The 19,540-nt window shown below is 34.6% G+C and overlaps 1 protein-coding gene across 2 annotated transcripts in view; it reads right to left on the reverse strand.

Annotated features, from left to right (window-relative positions):
- The window catches only part of FAM126A (family with sequence similarity 126 member A), an 87,798-nt gene that overhangs the window by 13,288 nt on the left and 54,970 nt on the right, over window positions 1–19,540 (reverse strand). For both annotated transcript variants that reach the window (XM_035020726.1, XM_035020727.1), the window contains exons 5-10: window positions 19,450–19,530; window positions 18,720–18,835; window positions 18,231–18,326; window positions 7,924–8,040; window positions 4,687–4,774; window positions 3,986–4,145 (exon numbers count right to left, since the gene is read on the reverse strand). In XM_035020726.1, the coding sequence (XP_034876617.1) occupies window positions 3,986–4,145; window positions 4,687–4,774; window positions 7,924–8,040; window positions 18,231–18,326; window positions 18,720–18,835; window positions 19,450–19,530 (658 nt within the window). The remainder of the gene's footprint in view (window positions 1–3,985; window positions 4,146–4,686; window positions 4,775–7,923; window positions 8,041–18,230; window positions 18,327–18,719; window positions 18,836–19,449; window positions 19,531–19,540) is intronic.

The raw sequence follows: 19,540 nt of genomic DNA on the forward strand, positions 1-19,540 counted from the left end.
TTGACTTAAAAGAATGGCAGATCTGTGATACATTCTAGAAGAGCTCAGAAAAAAAATTTTAATGTAAGAAATAAAAACTGTTCCAAATTAGTTTTAAAATCACTAAAATATCAATTAACTTTTGCTGTAAAGATAAGTTTTTTCTGCTACAAATAAAAGAATATATGTGATTAATTAGTTCAATTTAATGTATTTGTTAGCATGGGTAATTTTGGGTGATTCAGATATGCAAACATACTAATATGTTCATATGGCTTAATTATCTATATTCTTTAATAATAAAAAGAAATGGAAAGAAAATAAAAAAAGTTCTGCTTGGCTGCTTCCATGGGAGAGCCTCTTTTACTCCTCTCCCTCTTCTCCCCAGATAGGCTAGAAAAAGGAGAAAAAAGGAGACAGGCAATAAATAGGCATAAATATGGAAGCAACCTAAATGTCTATCATTGATGGATGAAGAAAATGTGCCATATATACAATGAAATATTATGCTGCCATAAAAAAGGACATCCTGTCATTTGCAGTAACATGGATGACCTTCAGTGCATTATGCTAAGAGAAATGAATCAGAGGGGCGCCTGGGTGGCTCAGTCGTTAAGTGTCTGCCTTCGGCTCAGGTCATGGTCCCAGGGTCCTGGGATCAAGCCCCGCATCAGGCTCCCTGCTCCGCGGGGAGCCTGCTTCTCCCTCTCTCACTCCCCCTGCTTGTGTTCCCTCTCTTGCTGTCTCTCTCTGTCAAATAAATAAATAAAATATTAAAAAAAAAAAAAAAAGAAATGAATCAGATAAGACAAATACCATATGATCTCACTTATATGTAGAACACAAACAAACAAACCAAGCTCATTGATACAGACAACAGATTAGTGGTTGCCAGAGGCAGGGGTTGGGGGCAGGGTGTGGTGAGCAAAATGGGTGAAGATAGTCAACAGGTATAAACCTCCAGTTATAAAATAAGTAACTCCTGGGGATGTTAGGATATAAGGTGATTAGAGTTAATAATACTATACTGTATATTTGAAAGTTGCTAAGAGGGTAGATCTTAAAAGTTCTCATCACAAAAAAAATGTGTAACTATGTGTGGCAATGGATGTTAACTAGACTTGGTAGACGCTAGAGTAGTAATCATTTTGCAATATATACATATATTAAATCATGTTGTACACCCAAAACTAATATAATGTATGTCAATTATATCTCAATATTTAAAAAAGACATAAATACAAGAAAAAAGAAAAGAAAAAGGAGAGAGACCCAAGGAAAGAAAAAAGGACCAATAGCTTTCTTCTTTCCTGGCAACTGGCAATAACAAAGAAAGAGACAAGGGGAAAAAAGGAATATTCCTTAAAGTTCATGTTTCCTGTCCCTTCTCCTTCCCCAGCTCTCATTATCACTGTCTTAAAGTTGCATATTCCATTTTCCTACTGTGTGATACAGTTCAGCGTCTGGGAAGAAATCCTTCCTCCTGGGAGGGTTGGTGTAGTAAGGGAGTGGTAAGGATATAGGTGGAACAGGAAACAATGTAGAGGTTCATCAAATCAAGAAACAGTTTTCACACAGTCATAAACTAAACCTATATCCTATGCTTCAGAAACATTATGGGATGAAAGGCTTTTGTGGGTCACCCTGGAATCTACAAACCCTTTAACATTGTTTCTGCAAAAAAAAAAAAAAAAAAAAAAATTGTTTCTGCAAAAATTAATGTATAAATTAAATTTTGTTAAAATTTATATAATTGATATATAAATGGAATAAATATAATTTATATATAAACAAATTTAAAAATCCATTATAATTTGAGAATTGTCTATATATTTAACAGCTATCACAAAGTTACCTATCTTCCCCACAAGAAGCCAGTGTTGGTTAGAGAGCTCAGAATAAATAAGGTGTTCAAAGTAGGAATCAGCATCACAAAGATGGAAAACAATAGTTTTTAATTCAACAGGACAGGTAACAGTGAAAAATACTCTGGTTAGGAAAACCAAGACTACTGTAAAAAGGGAGAATGCAACCTACCTGTGGAGATAAATAAGTATCTTAGAGTAGGAGTATTTTGGTCATTGGATAAAGGGAATTCACACTACGGAAGACTGGTAAACAAGGTAAGCCATATTCTGCATCTGTTCCATGAACCTGACTTGCTTTTTTATAGTTCATTCTCTTCTAAATCCTCATCTGTGACTTTTTTTGTCACCATAGAGTTGCCCAAGTGTTAGAGTTTTGAAGGGTGGAATGAGTGTAAGGGGATAGGTGATAAGGAAGATTACTTTAATGAGGCTATAGCCTTAAAACACAGGACCAATCCCTCAAGTGGTAGCCAAAATGGAATCTGGAAGATATGTAAGAATCTAATAGATAAAACATATTCAAGTAGTCTTCGCTCTTATTTTGGTAATTTATTCCTATAAAATATTTCTAGAAAATTGCTTCTATTTTACTGCAGGGTAAACATCTTGTTCTGTTAAATGCATGCATGGACACATATGCACACCTCTTTCTCACACACACATGCCCAAATACAATCAAATTTCAATATTTCACATTTTTAACTGCAGAACCTCTATATTTTTTTCTAATTCCCCACACAATCACCTAAGGAGCAAGAAGGGAATGTGGAAAATGAATTAAAATTCATTCTTGCATTTTCTGTAGGCATTTGGGAGCAATTATGGCCACAGTGACCTATATGATCTGGTTCATTGCCTTTGTGCCTATTTTCACCTCTTAATGCCAAAACAGAAAACTGATCTCTAGGATGCCACCATACTAATTAAATGACTTTTGACCTATAATCTAGTCCCATTCAGTAGCATAGTTTTCACTGAAGAAACTAAAGTATGTTTAGACTCTGTATGTTTTAAATCGTAGCATCATTTGCCTTGCTAATGGCAAACATTACCACCTCTTTTATGCCTTCCTAAAGAAATTTCAAGAATTGTCACACTTCTTTAAAAAATAAAATGACTGAAAACGCTTATTGGTTAAGCTGGAACTTTCTATCATCATTCCCTTGTGACATACTATTTCTTAGAATTCTTAAGTAGGAACAATGTTCTCATCATCAACTTTCTCTTTCACCATGAATAATATTCTCACTTTTGCATTTTCTCTGCAGAGACCATAGAGACAACTGAAACCAAATATACCAAAAGGAGCTACATTTTCAACACAGTTTACAGGAAGAAGAAAATAGAGTAATATATGTGTTTGCTTGGGGCAGTGGTTTTTTGCTTCTTGTCCTATAACTGATTACCTTCTGAGGGAGGCGATAGTAACTTACACTGATCTTGCCACTACAATAACACTTGTAGGTAGGAGAGGAGTTATAAAAAGAGTAAGAAATTAAATTAAAATAATAAATTATAAGAAAGGGAGAGAAGTGGGAAAGCATTGAGAAGGCCATGATAAATAAAATTAATTTCCTGTGGAATTTTTCAGTAATAAAATGAAGCAGTCAAGGAGGAATATTAAAACAAACAGTCCTGGAAGAAAATTAACATCCAGGAAATAGAAAGGCCTAGCTAGAGTTGCCATCAATACAATGGCATTCTTGACCAGGAAGTAGAAAAAAAAATGTCAAAGTCCCTATTAGTTGTTCTACTTCAATATGCAAGTTTACTTGCCAAAGAGTTAGTTGAGAAATAAGAAACACTAAAGAATATTTGCAAATAGTTTTGAATAGAAACCCATGTGTGAATAATTTTAACATGCATTTTCCTACTCTCCTATTCTATTGAAGTAAAATTTAAAAACCAACACAATGTTTAAATAAATTTTCATTCATATATGTAACATAAGGGGCTATATTTGCCTTACTGCTTATCACTTGTGGATAATAATTTAGGAATTAAAGGTGATCCAACAGCTCTTTCTTCCATGCCACCACAATGTTATTTACTAAATTAGAAGGTATAGCACTGAAGGTAAAGACAAAAATGTGATAGAATCAATAATCCTCTAATTTGAAGACTTTTTTATTTCTTACCATGTCTTTTCCACCTGTGACCTCTTATTGACATGCTGGTTACTGCATTTCTTGATATTCTAGAGGAAGTTGGTGTGATTTCAACTTGAATACACCTTGTACCCTCCTTACTAGATTTCATGGCACCATGAGGCAATGAAGCCTTTATGGCATTAGCCACCTAAGAAAAAAAATATATGGTTTAAGATGGGTATTAACAGATGTGTTACACCCTTACATAAAACAAAATGCCAAATTTTAACAGGTTTTTAAGAAGAATACTTTTCCAAGGTATTTCATAGGATGATATATAAATCTTCTAGAATGAGGAGTAAGAGCTCAGAAGGAAACTATAGTTAAAAATAATATGTAAATGATGAAATTTAAAATTCCAAAATATTGAACTTATGTTTCCAAATGCCTAATGCTAATTAACCAACTGAGCCACCCAGGCGCCCCTTGCCTAATGCTAATTAATAAATGCAGCTCTATCATGTTAAGAAGAACATTCTTACAAGTTTAAAAGACTATTATCAGGTATCTAAGAAGTTAGCTTAATGAAATTCTCAAATTATATACACCTTTTCAAGCATAAAATTTTCCTAGTACAACAGAAGCATGAATCACTGAGTTTAATGACACTAATACACTATGAATGGCTACTTCTCAATTTATAGTTCTAAATTGAGAAATTTTATTACATAAACAAGTGAGGCACCTACCAGCAATGGCTCTGGATATAATTCTAGCTGAGCTCTGTATATAATGTCATCCAATGCTTTTTGAGCTAGATCCCATTCTCCATTATAACTGTAAAATTAAATAAAGAAAGTAATATTATTTTCAATTAATTCTATATATTTGAACAAAATACAATGAGAAGCTGTTTACTGAGTAAAGTAATAGATCACATTAGCATTCCACCCTCCTTAAAAACATATTTTTATATCTTTGAATTCCTTTCAATTGTATCTGAAAGCCTATTAACAGCAAAGAAAATTCTATAGATACATATTTCTTCTCTAAAGAACATGTCTATTTATAGACCAGATATCAAAAAAGTGAGGCAATTTCAAAGCCTTCTACACTTTTAAAGCAAGTCAGAGCATAATAAATTATATACCTTAGAATAATGTTCAGAACACTTTATGGTCAAATTATTCTGTAACTCCCACAGTTTTTAATGAGAATTTACAACTACTGTGGCTTACAGTATCTTAAATAGTTACGTCTTTGCATTCTGACAGTCATTAGGAAGTGTACATGATATATGTTGCAAATATCAGATATTGGGGGAAAAAGTGTGTATGTATATTAATTTTCAAAGATAAGACCAAGGTCTAAAAACTAGGTAAATGATAAAAATGGACAAAGAAATAATGTCTTGGTCATCTGCCAACAAAAATAAAGAAATGAATTATATCGAGAGTGCAAATGAGTCCTAAAAAATGGAAAGAGCATTGCTCCCACCCTAAAAATAAAGTCAGATAATCTATAAAATCATAGCTTTCCATTAATCCAGCAAGGAACTAAAATCACAACGCAGCCAAGTAACCTGAAACCTAAGGGCAGACAGATGCCTCTAAAGAGAGATAGACCACAATGCAAGCAGGTAAGAAGACTTCAGCTAAGCTTTTAAACTGCTAAAAGCCCAGTATGGACCAGCATGAGTGTATAGAATCTCTAGGAACAGATACAAAGGGAAGCTCACACCCAGTTACAAGTTCTTTTCCACAAACCTCCTCTAGGCACTCATAAGAAAAACTGGAGGCAAGGCGAGGGACCAGAGAAAGCTGCTCTTGGTAGTTCAGGCCTGAAGGAGAAGAGCAGCCACCTGAGCAAGAAAGGCCTGATGATCCAGCCAGACCTTTTTCTCATGTGAAATAAGTTTTAAAGCCTTTGGGGAAAGAGCAGCAAACCCTCTCACCCCAAGGGCAGAGGTGAAAACTGACTGTGGCTGTGAGGGAAAGAAAAAGAAAAAAAAAAAACCTCTACCTGTGGCAAAGGATCAGGAAACTGTCCTATGTTGAGACCACTAAAGGTCTCTTACCACTGGAGGAGGGACAGGACCACTGAAAAGCTACCCTCTTCCCCCAACCCCAGATACAGGGATATAGGTCCTGCTTATAAGTGATGCTGACCAGGACAACAGAGAACACCACTCCCCCCAAGCCCCCACCCAGGCCAGTACACATTCAGAAACAAGCAACGGCACTCTATTGCTGAAGGAGGGGAAAAGAACATGTAGAAAGACTGTTTCTTTGGTGCAGACACACAGGGAAAGCTAAAAGCAGAGAAGGAACAAGAATATTGAGAAAAACCCTCCAGCAGTCCAGCTTACACCCTAACTGCCAGGTACCATGAGAGGAATCTGAAGTAGGCGGTACCATGAAAGTAACCATAGCAACCACAAAATCCAACCTCAGCTCACTCCTGCCTATAATAACTCCACTAGAAGCCTAGAAGAAAAGAGGCGTGCCATTTCCAGGCATAAATAATATTTACCTCAGCCACTACTGTTCTATCCATGAACAAAATGATAATCAATCAAATTTTACAAGGCACACAAAAAGCAAGAAGAAAGCAACCCACTGTCAAGAGACAAAGAACAATAGAACCAAATTCAGAAATGATCCAGATTTTATAGTTATCAGGGAAATTAAAATAATTATGATTAAAATATTAAAAGCTCTAGTGGAAAAGATGGAAAACATGTATGAACAGATGGTGATTTCAGCAGAGAGTTGGGAACCATAAGAAAGAGTCAAATGAAAAGACTAGAAATAAAACACAGTAACAGAAATGAAGAACCCTGTCAGTGGGCTCATTAATAGACCCAACATCATCAAGAAAAGAATGAATGAATGTGAAGATAGGTCAACAGAAATTACTAAATCTGAAACACAAAGCAATAAAGACAGAAAATAAAACAGATCAGAGCATCCAAGAGCTGCAGGACAATATTAATGGTCTAACATGAGGGTCAATAAATTTTTTTCTTAAAGGGCTAGGTAATAAATATTTTAGGCTTGTGGGCCATACAATCTCTATTGCAACTACTCATCTCTGTCACTGTAGCACAAAATCAGCCATAGGCAGTATGTAAACTGGTGTAAGTGTATTTTAATAAAACTTTTAAGAAAATAGGCAGCAGGCCATATTTAGTCCAAAGATTATAAATTCTACCTTCAGTCAAGAAGCTTACAATCTACTAAGAAAAATTAAGGTATCAAATGAATATAATGCAAAGTATAATAAGATATGTGTAGTAGAAGATAGGGTTCAAAGAAAAATACTAGTATCTAAGGCATTAAGTAAGACTGAGCATTAATATTAGAAATTAATAATTAATAATAAGCTACTTGTGATCAAAGAGGCTCTAAGATTTTTTCAAGAGTTAAAATTTCTGGAAATGGAAAAAGGTCTTTATTGGGGAAAAAAAACTATTTGGAAATTACAGCAAAAAAAAAAAAGTAATGAAGAAAGAAACTGAGTATATGTGGGTGTTGCTAATTTTCATTCTGTCCTTGAGTTAAACAAAGATAAAATGTTTTAGTTGGTAACAAATTCTTCAGAACATTAAGAGATATATTTTAAGTAATAAAACTATTAGCAAGATCTAGATTCATATTCGGGGTGCCTGGGTGGCTCAGTCAGTTAAGTGTCTGACTTTGGCTTAGGTCATGATCTCAAGGTCCTGGAATCAAGCCCTGTGTCAGACTCCCTGCTCAGCAGGGAGTCTGCTTGTCCCTCTCCCGCTACCCCTCCCCCTGCTTACACTCTCTGTCGCTCTTTCAAATGAATAAATAAAATCTTTAAAAAAAAAAATCTTGATTCATATTTTCACAAAAATATGCTGATTGTCTATCCAACAAGTTTATAATATAATAACAATAAAACAACAGACTATGATATTTCAAAGAGATCAAAGATTTACTTTGTATATTAAATAAACTTACAAGGCAAAATAAATCCCTGTTAACATTTGCACCATGAATCCTGAAGAAACTGGTATCCTGCTACTTATACCTTTGTATTTTCTTACATGTTGTCGGGGATAGCCACAAACACAGATTCTAGAAAAAACAAAATAAATATATTTGTAAAATTGGTAAAAATTTAGGTAATTTATTTTTTAACATTTATTTTTTATTTTTTTTTTAAGATTTATTTATTTATTTGAGAGAGCGAGAATGAGAGAGAGAGAGAGAGTACATGAGAGGGGGGAGGGTCAGAGGGAGAAGCAGGCTCCTCGCTGAGGAGGGAGCCTGATGTGGGACTTGATCCCGGGACTCCGGGATCATGACCCGAGCCAAAGGCAGTCGCTTAACCAACTGAGCCACCCAGGCGCCCTATTTTTTAACATTTATAAGCCAATAATGTACTAGGTATGCTCTCATACAAACCTAACAGCTATGAAACACAGAATCTTTCCAAACAGAACATTTGCCTGTAACATTTTCCTGAGTCAGTGAAACTGGGGGACAAAATGTATAAAGCTAGAGGTATATTACTATATAGTAAGTGAACCAGATTCTCAGAGTTGCTTCACTAATTTCAGTCAATTCAATAATTAATAATTTATAGTTACCATAAAACCCATTATATGAAACTTGGTATTATTTATCATAAATAGATCTATGATATGATCTTCTATTGCTAACAAAGTTCTTGACACAAATTGCAGGCTCCAAGAAAATACTCTAAAATTAGACTCAAGCCCCATATAATACATCATAATAAATTTCAGATAGATTGAAATTTTTAATGTTAAAAAGAAATAAAACATAAGCAAATCACTACATATTCTTTGCAAGTTTAAACATGACATCAAAGGTAGAATCCTAAAGAAAGACCAATAGATCAGATCTTACTAGTTTTTTTAAAAGAAACTACCACGAACACAACTGAAATTCAAAGTATTTATTATAGTGAAGGATATTTAAGGAGTACTAACGTTAAGGTGTATTTACTATAGTAAATAGGAAGCCACCTAAAAGTCCAACACAGAGGACCAATTATATAAATAATTCAGGGAATACTATGAAACAATTAAACATGATGTTTAGATGGCAGGGGGAGAAAAACTGTACAGAATAAAGCATGAAACCCACTCCCATTTTGTAATAAACAAATAGGTAAATGTTGTTTGCCACAACAAAAAGATCATATACAAAGTCATAGAGTGAGATTATAGACTTATTTTCTTCTTTATATATATTTTCTAAATTTTCTATGATCAACACGCACTGCTTTTAAAATAATAAGTTTCTAATTTTAGTAAAACTAGGAAAAAGTTGTTTTCTCATAATGTGTTGTGGTTGATATAATAAACCTTCACTTAATATAGTACTAGTCAATAGACTGAATCTAAGCCTTCATTTAAACATACAAGTATACCACAGACCATTTCAAAAAAAAGACCCTTGAGAATATCATTAATTCAAAGTAACTTTAAAGCAAAAATAAAAATTCATTTCATATTGAGAAGATCTTAGAACTCTTTAGAACCAAGAGTAAAAAGGAGCAGGGATATTTATGGACTGAATATTTGTGTTTCCCCCCAAGTTCATATGCTGAAGCCCTAATACGATGATATTTGGTGGTGGGACCCTCGGTCTAAATGAGGTCACAAGGATGGGAGCCTCCATGGTGGGTTTAGTGCCCTTATTCAAAGAGGAAGAGAGACCAGAACTCACTCTCTGCCATGTGAAGGACATACAGAGGAAGGCAGTTTCCTGTAAGCCAGGAGGAGGGCCTTCACCAGGAATCGAATCTGCTGGTTACCTGACCTTAGATTGTTCAGCCAGAAGTGTAAGAAATAAACATCTATTGTTTAAGCTACCTAGCCTATGGTATTTTGTTAGGGCAGCCTGAGATGACTAAAATAAACACTGAAAAAAAATTAACTGTATATGAAATAAAACCAACTTGAATTTTGTTTCATATTACAAATACTTATATCCAAACTCGACCAGAAACTCCTCTTCTTATCTAAAAAAGGAAACTCAGAAAAATTTTTATTTTCTTACACCATATATACATTTATGATAGAGATGGTAGTAAGTAACAGAGAGCCAATATATAAAAGATAGGATTTTTTCAATTAATTCATTTATTCATTCAGTAAATATTTTTAAAGATTTATAATGTGTCAGACACTAGGAATATAGATGAAAGATGTAGTTCCCTCAGGGGTGCACACTCTAATCATGGAGACTGTAGTAAACAAGTATCTGCAATGAATAAGTTACAGAGGTAGCAAAAGGAGAGAGTGGTAAACTCTAGTGGAAGAAGTAGGTGGTCAGAGAAGGCTTCCTGGTGAAAATAGAGGAATGGGAAAAAACAGAGAAGGATAAAACAGCATGACACCAAGGAAACTGGGACAATAATAGTAGGATAGAATGCTCGGACACCAGAAAATAACAGAGAAGCTAATTAGGGGTCAGATTATGGAGTATCTTATAACTTGCAAGGTTTTATCATGCAGGCAATGGAAAGTAACTGAATGTTTTTGTTTTGTTGTTTGAACAAGGTAGTGACATGATCAGATTGGTCTTTTGATAGTATCACTCAGGCTACATGGGAACAGTGTACTGAAACTGGAGGGGAGACTGTCGAAATATCCCATGGGGGAGATGAAGTAACTGTGGGGAGAACTAAAGAAGTAATTGTGGGAAGAAGGAGAAAGTCCCACCTAGGAAGTATAATCATGGGTGAGACTGAAGAAACAAGAGGAGTGTATAATTATTACCACATTTAGTTTGGATAGCTGGCTGGATGGTAGTGGTATTAAATGAACTTGGACAAATAAGACACACTGTTTTGGAAGACACTAAGTTTCTGATATGTTGATTTGAAGGTATAGATGTTACTTTTGTCTGCCATGACCTCTCCCGCTGCCACCAACGTCTTCTATTAATAGCACCTCTATCCCTCTTACCTTTAGGAAATAGTCTTCTCCTATGTCGTCAAGTATAATCATGTGATTGTGCTATAAATAAAATAACAAAATTACCTGTGACAAGAGGTCAATACCCTAACAACTATTTTTCCCTTCTTCCATTTAATAACATATATAAGGTACCTCTTCTCCACTCTCCCCAACCAATTTTAACTAGAACAATGGCTATCTACTAGAGATCACATTTCCTGGCCTTCCTTGCATCTAAGGGTGACCATGTAACTAGTTCTGGACACCAGTCTGCTAGCTGTAACTGCTAGCTTAAAAGCAGTTGCATGCCTTCCACTCTCTCTTTCTCCCTGCTTGTAGGATATGGAAAGCAGATTAAAAATAGTGATCCATCACCATACAGACAAGGGTACCATCCTAGGGAATGGGAGAATCTCAACAAAAAAGGAGCCTGAACACCTTAGAAACAGAGCCAATCTACCCCCAGACCATCTACCAGCTTGGATTTTTATGTGAAAGAAAAAGAAATATCATTTAAGTTACCATTATTTATCTTTAAGAACCAAACCAATATTTAAACCAATATTTAAGTACTCTTCCAATAACACTAACAAACATGACCCCAGATGGGTTTGTAGAAGCCTCAGGCTGGCAACATCAAAGTGTTTTTGCTGCCTGGTTTTTCACAGTAAAACTGGGAAAGAGGTTCTTTCTTCTGAGTTCATTAAAGGTAGATAATGTAAGTTTTTGGCTGCTTGTGGTCACTGTTCTTATCACACGGCGGAAACCTACTTACAGAAAAAAGTACAATGCCAACAGATGAAGAAGATGAGATGAGAGTTGGGAGAGAACATCCAGATAACAATTGAGCTTTTGGATCTAGTTGATACTGGGGCCAGTGCCATCCCTGCTCTTCCCAGGTAAAAAGAGCCAAAAAAATTTCCCTTTGGTATAATCTGGTTTTATGTAGGTATCAGTTAGTTGCAGAAGGAGTTCTAACTTTTACAAGGTGTCTGTGGGACATCTTGATAGAGATGGCTACTGGATCAGATATATGGGTTTAGAAATCAGGAAATAAGTACAGGATGCAGGACAGAGGATATGGACAGAAAAATAAGTTATTGCTGTTAGTACACAATTTTTTTTTAAATCCAACTTCGCCATAGATCTAGAATTGTCAATCAACTTTTAAATTTACTTTAGGTAAGAACTAGAGAGACAATTCTCTCAAACACCAGCACACTTGCCAGATTCACAAGGGAAACAAGATTCCAGGTTCTCTGACTTTCTCTACTAGCTACGCATAAGGAAATAAGCAGTCATCTGTTAGAGGCTGTACTAAAACCTTTATTCAGAAATGCAAACGATTAGTCTTAGTCCTTCAGACAGCTATAACAAAATAAAACAAACGGGGGGGCCCCCTCTTTAGGGTTATAGACTTTCCGTTGTATCCTCAATGGCAGAAGGAACAAGGGAACTTTGTGGCATCTCTTGGCTATGAGAGCACCTCCTAATACCACCCTAATACCATAACACTAGGCATTAAGATTTCAACATATGGGGTGCCTGGGTGGTTCAGTTGGTTAAGCGACTGCCTTTGGCTCAGGTCATGATCATGGAGTCCTGGGATCGAGTCCCACATCAGGCTCCCTACTCAGTGGGGAGTCTGCTTCTACCTCTGACCCTCCCCTCCTCATGCTCTCTCTCTCTTTCTCATTCTCTCTCTCTCTCAAATAAATAAATAAAATCTTTAAAAAAAAAGATTTCAACATACGAATTTTGGGGGGACACAAACATTCAGACCATAGCAGTTAGTTTTTTATAACTACTAGAACTTTACATATTTGTGGCAATTGACTGCAGGAATTTTGCATTTATCAATGTAAGACTTTTAAAAAGCAAAAACCGAATTATTTCCTTTAATCTTAGTTGTACTTGATGGATCATAAATCTGAAGTGGAACAGATCATCTATTTTTCATTCACTCAACAAATAGTTACTAGGTTTCTACCATACGCCAGGCACTTCTCCAAACTCTGAGGACACTGCAGGGAACAAAACATCAAAGTTCCGGACCTCATGAAGTTCCAGCAGTTGACAGATTATATACCCAAATGAACAAACCAGGTAATTATAGTGTTATAAATGCTAATAGAAAATAAACTGGGGTAAGAAGGTACTACTTTAGAAAGATGGTCATGGAAGGCTTCTCCAAGGAAGTGACATTTGAGCTGAGACCCAAAATAATCTAGTCCTATCCAGCTGCATCATTAACTGATAATAGTGCCTCTTGACCCTCTTTTCTCCATTCCTTTCAATAATCAAGAATTCTCTGATTTACTCTTCAGTTCTCTGATCTCTCTATTTAAGGATATTCTTTTCTCAGAGATCCTTTATTGAGTTTAAATAAAATGCAAGACAAAATAAGAATATCAATGCCCCATGACTGCCTGACTCCTCTGTTCATCAAAGGAGTATCCTTGAAGTTCTCTATTTTGCTTTACAAATTCAAACATAGGGACTCAATCCTACAAAAGAGCAGTTGAGTGGTTTAAGTCCTATTTCTGTATTAAATTGACCTTTGGTCACATATAGATGTTTCCCAAATCCATAAGCCACATTAAAATAAAAATCCTTTTGGAAGGCATATTTTGTAAATACATTTCTGGGAGAAGTTCTAAGTATCAATTTTTAAGTGAGATAAACTCTCACCATGATTCTCATTCTCTGTTAAAAGACTGTCTCATTCCCAGCCTAAAAGTAAACTTTTGAGATTGTTGTCAAAATATTTTGAGTTACAAATCACAAAATAATTGGAAGGCACAATTCCAGTGAGGCTAACTGGAGAGAGTATTTATTCATGAATATACCAGAACCTAAACTAGAAAAGAAAATAGATTAACTATTACCAGACCAACAGACAGGAAGTAAAAACTAGCCGGAAAAAAGGGGGAAAAATGCTTTTCTAACTTTTAACTTGAGAAATATTTAAAATTTGGTCCAGTTCTACTTCCTATCTATCTAGGTAACAGATACAGATATGAAATAAAACAAAACAATTTCAAATCTTCTTCCTTTTCTGCTCTGCTTTTTAAGCAGTGAGGAGAGGGAAGGTAAGGAGAAGTTTAGGTGATTAGAAAATAGGGAAGTAGGAAGAAAAAAGAAAATTGAATAATTGCCTATACAGTAATGGGCACTTTTCTGTTCTCTTGCTTTTGCTTTTTGAAATTAGGAGCTTAATAAAGCCTGAATCTTCTATCACTTCCTCAAGAGAATACCACACACAGAAATTGTGCTCAAGTTGGAAGATAAGAGATTATTTTAATTGGGTTGTAAAGGATGGAGAAGATTTAGCTTGGTAAAAAAAAAAAAAAAAATTTACAAACAAAATAAGAAGAAATGAGAAGTCAACTATAGGTTCTTTCAACAAGGAATGATCTAGTTTAAGATATGCTCTAGAACTCTTGGTAGTAGTAGCAAACAGGTAAGAAAAAAAAAGATGTTATGCATCCATAGTGAACATGTGTGTTCATCATTAGTATACAATATATAATAGCTGTCATTTATTGGATGACGACAAGGTGGCATACACTGTGTTAAGTGTATATATATACATATATAATATATTGATATATATTATATGTAAAATATAATATAAATATATAGTTTTATCAGTCAGGAGAATTAATCCACAGAATGGTTTAATTGCACAAAGGGTACCCTTAATAGACAGATTAGAAGAAATCTGTTTAGGTGGTCAGGAAGGCTGATTTAGTAGTGAGGAAAGGGGCAGGGTTTCACTATAGGTACACAAGATCAAATACACTGATCAAGAATCCATAGTAGTACATATCCAAGTCAGTCAACTGGATGACTCACCAGGTAAATAAAATCAAGAGATTCCCTTAGACAATGGGAAAGAATTTAACTTACTAGCTTAGTACAGTTTCATCTTTAAAATTTATATTCCACAACAAAAGGCAAGATAAGCCATCTATTATTAAATAGCCTTGTATTAAAAGAGAAGTTAACAGTAAAAAAAGAAAATGATTTCCCACAGTTTAGAGAACTTCAGTATACACTAGCAAAGCTTATTTGCAGTATTGGTGGTTATATTTCTTTTAGGAGGGCCATATATAATGTTTACTACTAGCAAAAATAAAAACTTATTGACTAAAACTCATTCAGTCTAATTCTTGCTTCTTTTTAGGTCTCTTCTTCAAGTGGTCTGTATACGCCGTACAGGAGGAAAACAGCTATCAAGCTGGCCATAAGTCTGAATCAGGGAAGCAAAGCTTAAAGCAACCAAACAGATTTTTGCTGAGTAGAATGGATGTGTATGTATGGGTGGAGGGTGGGAAGTGTCCAAGATTGTTTTAACTACTTCCACAATTCATTACAATCGGAAAGTTAAAGAATGAAATACATTTGTCACTGAATCTAACTCAAATATTCCATGAAATTTTTCTGGTTGTAATTATGTATCCTTTCTCCTAGATGATCTGGTCAATCATTTTGGTATAGTCATCAACAACCAAATCGAGCAGCAAACTAACACAACTGCCATGTGGCCAAAAGGCTGGATTAGCCATAAGACAGTGTGATGACTTGATTCTGCAGGAAAACCTGCAATAGGACTAAGATCATCAGAAGCTCTTGTTCTTTAACTATCATAACCATTTATAACTTACTTGTGATCACAGTTCTGTAATCAGTTTTCTTTCCATAGATACAGACTAGGCTTTGCTTGATTAGATACAAGTGTTTTCTAATTCTTTTCTATTAGTTTTAAAAATGTACAAAATATCTTAATTAGAATATTTGATAAATGATTAAGGAAAGCAGGAATTAAGAGAAATGAATAACTAGATTTTAAGCCATTGAGAATACAGTAATAGAGAATCAAAAAAAAAAAAAGCAAACTAAAAAAGACATGAATGGGGCACCTAGGTGGCTCAGTCATTAAGCGTCTGCCTTTGGCTCAGGTCATGATCCCAGGGTCCTGGGATCGAGCCCCACATCGGGCTCCCTGCTCAGCAGGAAGCCTGCTTCTCCCTCTCCCACTCCCCCTACTTGTGTTCCCTCTCTCGCTGTCTCTCTCTGTTGAAAAAAAATAAAGACAGATTTGAAGGAGTTCCTCTTCTATCACCTTCTGTGGCTTAAGAGTTAGCATTACTTAAACAGCTTAATTAAGTCTTTTGAATTACTTAGATCTCTTTCCTCCCTTGTTTTCTTACAGCTGGTGAACATTAAAATTTCTTTTTTTCAATTTTTCCTTGGCATAGAATTAATCTAATGTCTCTACTAAAATCTTCCTTGGCCAAAATCCTATAGCTAGTTTTCAATCTGTATTTCTCTTTGTTTTTAAAACCAGATATTACTTGTGTTTTTGAAGGATAACCCAGTTCCCCTGGTTAGTTAAAACTGGTATATTAGTAACTTTCTATCAAGAATGTGAACGTAATTATATTAGAGGGCAGTCCATAGGAGTCACACAGGACAGAAACCAGTGACACATGTTCTTTCCTAACTTTTCCATCAGTAGTTTCATGAAAACATCAATAGTCATTCTTATTTAGGAGGTTGTATTAGAACATCTATCTATATTAAAACATTAGAACTTCAAATGTATTAGAACATTATTCCTGGGTCCTACCATGTAAGACACTGCTTTAGAGTAAAACCTGGGCTTTGTAGTGTGTTTTAAGTTCTACAGTAAGAGTTGCTGCATCAAGTTACTCCTTAAATAAATGTTTATGAAGGGCTGGTCCTCACACTCATTTTAGTCCATAACAAAGTTTTCACTGGACCATAGTGAAATAAGAAACAAGAAAAGCTAAACGTCCCATTTTTAACTTATAAATTGTTGTCCCTCACTTCTACTCCCCCACCACATACCTCTTTTGGTGTTAAAATAGTCTCCCTTTTAGGGCGCCTGGGTGGCTCAGTTGGTTAAGCGACTGCCTTTGGCTCAGGTCATGATCCCGGAGTCCTGGGATCGAGTCCCACATCAGGCTCCCTGCTCGGCGGGGAGTCTGCCTCTCCCTCTAACCCTTCCCCCTCTTGCGCTCTCTCTCTCACTCTCTCTCACTCTCTCAAATAAATAAATAAATAAAAATAGTCTTCCTTTTGTTAAATAATGTTCACGGTATTTTATAATATGATAACTTGACAAATAAAAAGTTGGCAATGTTATGTAGATACCCCACCCACTCTAAATTTTTTGAAATTTTACAGATTTGTGAAATTCAACACTCTGGACACCTCTGCCTTTAAAGGATTTAAAATAAGAAACATGTTAGAAAGATTCAGTAAATGGGAGGGATGGCACATTGGTGCCATCTTCCAAGGCCTAGGAAATATAACTAAATTCTAATTCAGGAATCATTTGAAAGATTCTCCACTTCTCCACTTCTCTATTTCTCTAACAAGCCTCCTGCCTTGTTAATTCCTTTCTCTCTCTGGTCCTGCATGGTTTTCTATCCTATTAATATCAATTTCTGCTTTTCCCTTTGTTTTGTTTTGATTTAATTTCTATGTATCGCTCTAGATACCCTCCCTCTTACTAACTTTCCAAAGTTCCATCTTCTAAATAAGTTGCCCAAATCTAAATTATTCTAAAAGCCTCTTAATTCCACCTTCCCCTTAATTTACTTGTATTACCAAAGGCATTTTCTCTGTCTTCTGTTTTGTTTTCTTTTTTTCAAAGGTAATATGTTCATCATAGAAAATTTAAAGAATGACAAAAAAACACACAGGAAAAAAATGAAAATGAACCATAATTCCACCAATTAGACATAAGTATTATTAATATTCTGGTCATACTCAGTCAATGCTGGAATCATACTATATATACTATCATTAAATACCTGTTTAAATCACAATTTTTAAATGTTTTTATAGTATACCTAGGAGACTATCGTAATTTATTTAAAAACCTCTTGGCTCAATTTTTTTTTTTAACAAGGAGAGTTTAAAAACAGTATCTCTTACTTGTTTCTTGGTACCAAATTAGAGCACAATAAAAATAAATAAAAACAAACAAAATGGAAACCAACCACATGCCAAAAATCAAAAGGTCATAACAATTCCAACCTTTTAATTATATAGTATGATTCTTTTCTGATTAAATATTCCATTGAAATGTTATTCAGCTTTACCCTCTTCATTATGTTTTTTAGAACTGTCATTTATTGGGAGCTTTCTATATGTTGGCTAGGCTGAGCTTCAGATTAACTTCTTGAATGTTTTAAACAAATGATTAAACAAAACAAGAGTAACTTAGATGTGTAACAAACCAGCAATCCTAGATTCATATATTTCAATATTAAAAACATTTGAATTTTTATTTACCTTGAACAAATTTGACACAATGATTGAAGAGAAACACTGGGCATGTAGGTTAAGGCAGCATTGTAACACAACAAAAGGAATGTTAATACTTCAAACCTAAAGACAAACCAAAAGAATATTTACAAATCTTTAGAATTCTAAGAAGTCAACCATAATTAGGCAGGCATTATGTAAAGATATTATGTTCTAGAATAGACCCATACAATATAACCATATCAATAACAATACAAAACTAAAAAGAAAAAAAAAAAGACTTCTCAAATCACAGTCATCTGAAAATTATCTTAAAAATTCAATGTTCCAGATAACATCTGAATCGAAGTATAAAGTAACAAATCGTGAAAATGTGTTTTTCTCTTGTATAAAATGACCAAATATTTTTTAAGTGTTACATACAGCTCATTAAACATTATTTATAAATCTACCGAAATAATTTTTTAAAAAATCAGCAGGGATAGTAGGATAGTGGGTTATGTCTCCACAGTATACCTATTCTGTGCTGTCAGCATCTCCCTTTGGGGGTGAGGTCCACTGTACACAACTTTTGACAAACCATGCTGGGATAGTGCACTCTCAGTCAGAGCCATGGACCCAATGCTGGAAGGCTAGAGACATTTGAATAAAGAAGAAAAAGCCATTCTATTGAAAATGTGATATTAAGAATATATAAACCACTAAGAACGATTGCCATGAACATCATATATCTTAAAAATATTGTGACTGTGTACTAACTTTTCTGCTCAAAGATTTAACAATTAATTAAAAACCAAACCACAAGTGGAAATAAAATTAGTTTAACTTCAAAAATTCTACACCAATACTGGATAATGTATGGAATTGTTGAATCACTATATTGTACACACATAACACTGTATGTAAACTATACTGGAATTAAAATAAGAACTTAAAAAAGTTCTACCCCAGAAATACATAATTGTCACATACAAAAATATTAGACTAGTTTTATCGATCAGAAGGAGAGAAAAATATTTCAAAATGAGTATTTTCAATAGATTTCTTAAACAATCAGATTTTAAAGTTTTATGATTCTGATTTCTCATTTCACTTTGGGAATAGTAAATACCTTGCCTGGTGTTTTATACTTTTTCAGGTACTAATAAATTAATAAACTTTGGGGGGATCTAAATAACCAGACCCTAATTTATAGCAACTTCAAATCTTAGAACCAAAATATTTACCTTGATAAAATGTCACTTACTTCATGATATACAGATGGTTTGGATAAAGATGGAATCGTAAAACTCAATACTTTGCTATGTCCCTGTTTGTCAACTATTTCCTATAAAAGT

The sequence above is a fragment of the Mirounga leonina genome, unplaced genomic scaffold (assembly GCF_011800145.1).
Source record: "Mirounga leonina isolate KUSES-001 unplaced genomic scaffold, KU_Mleo_1.0 Mir_174, whole genome shotgun sequence".
Taxonomy (NCBI): Eukaryota; Metazoa; Chordata; class Mammalia; order Carnivora; family Phocidae; genus Mirounga; species Mirounga leonina.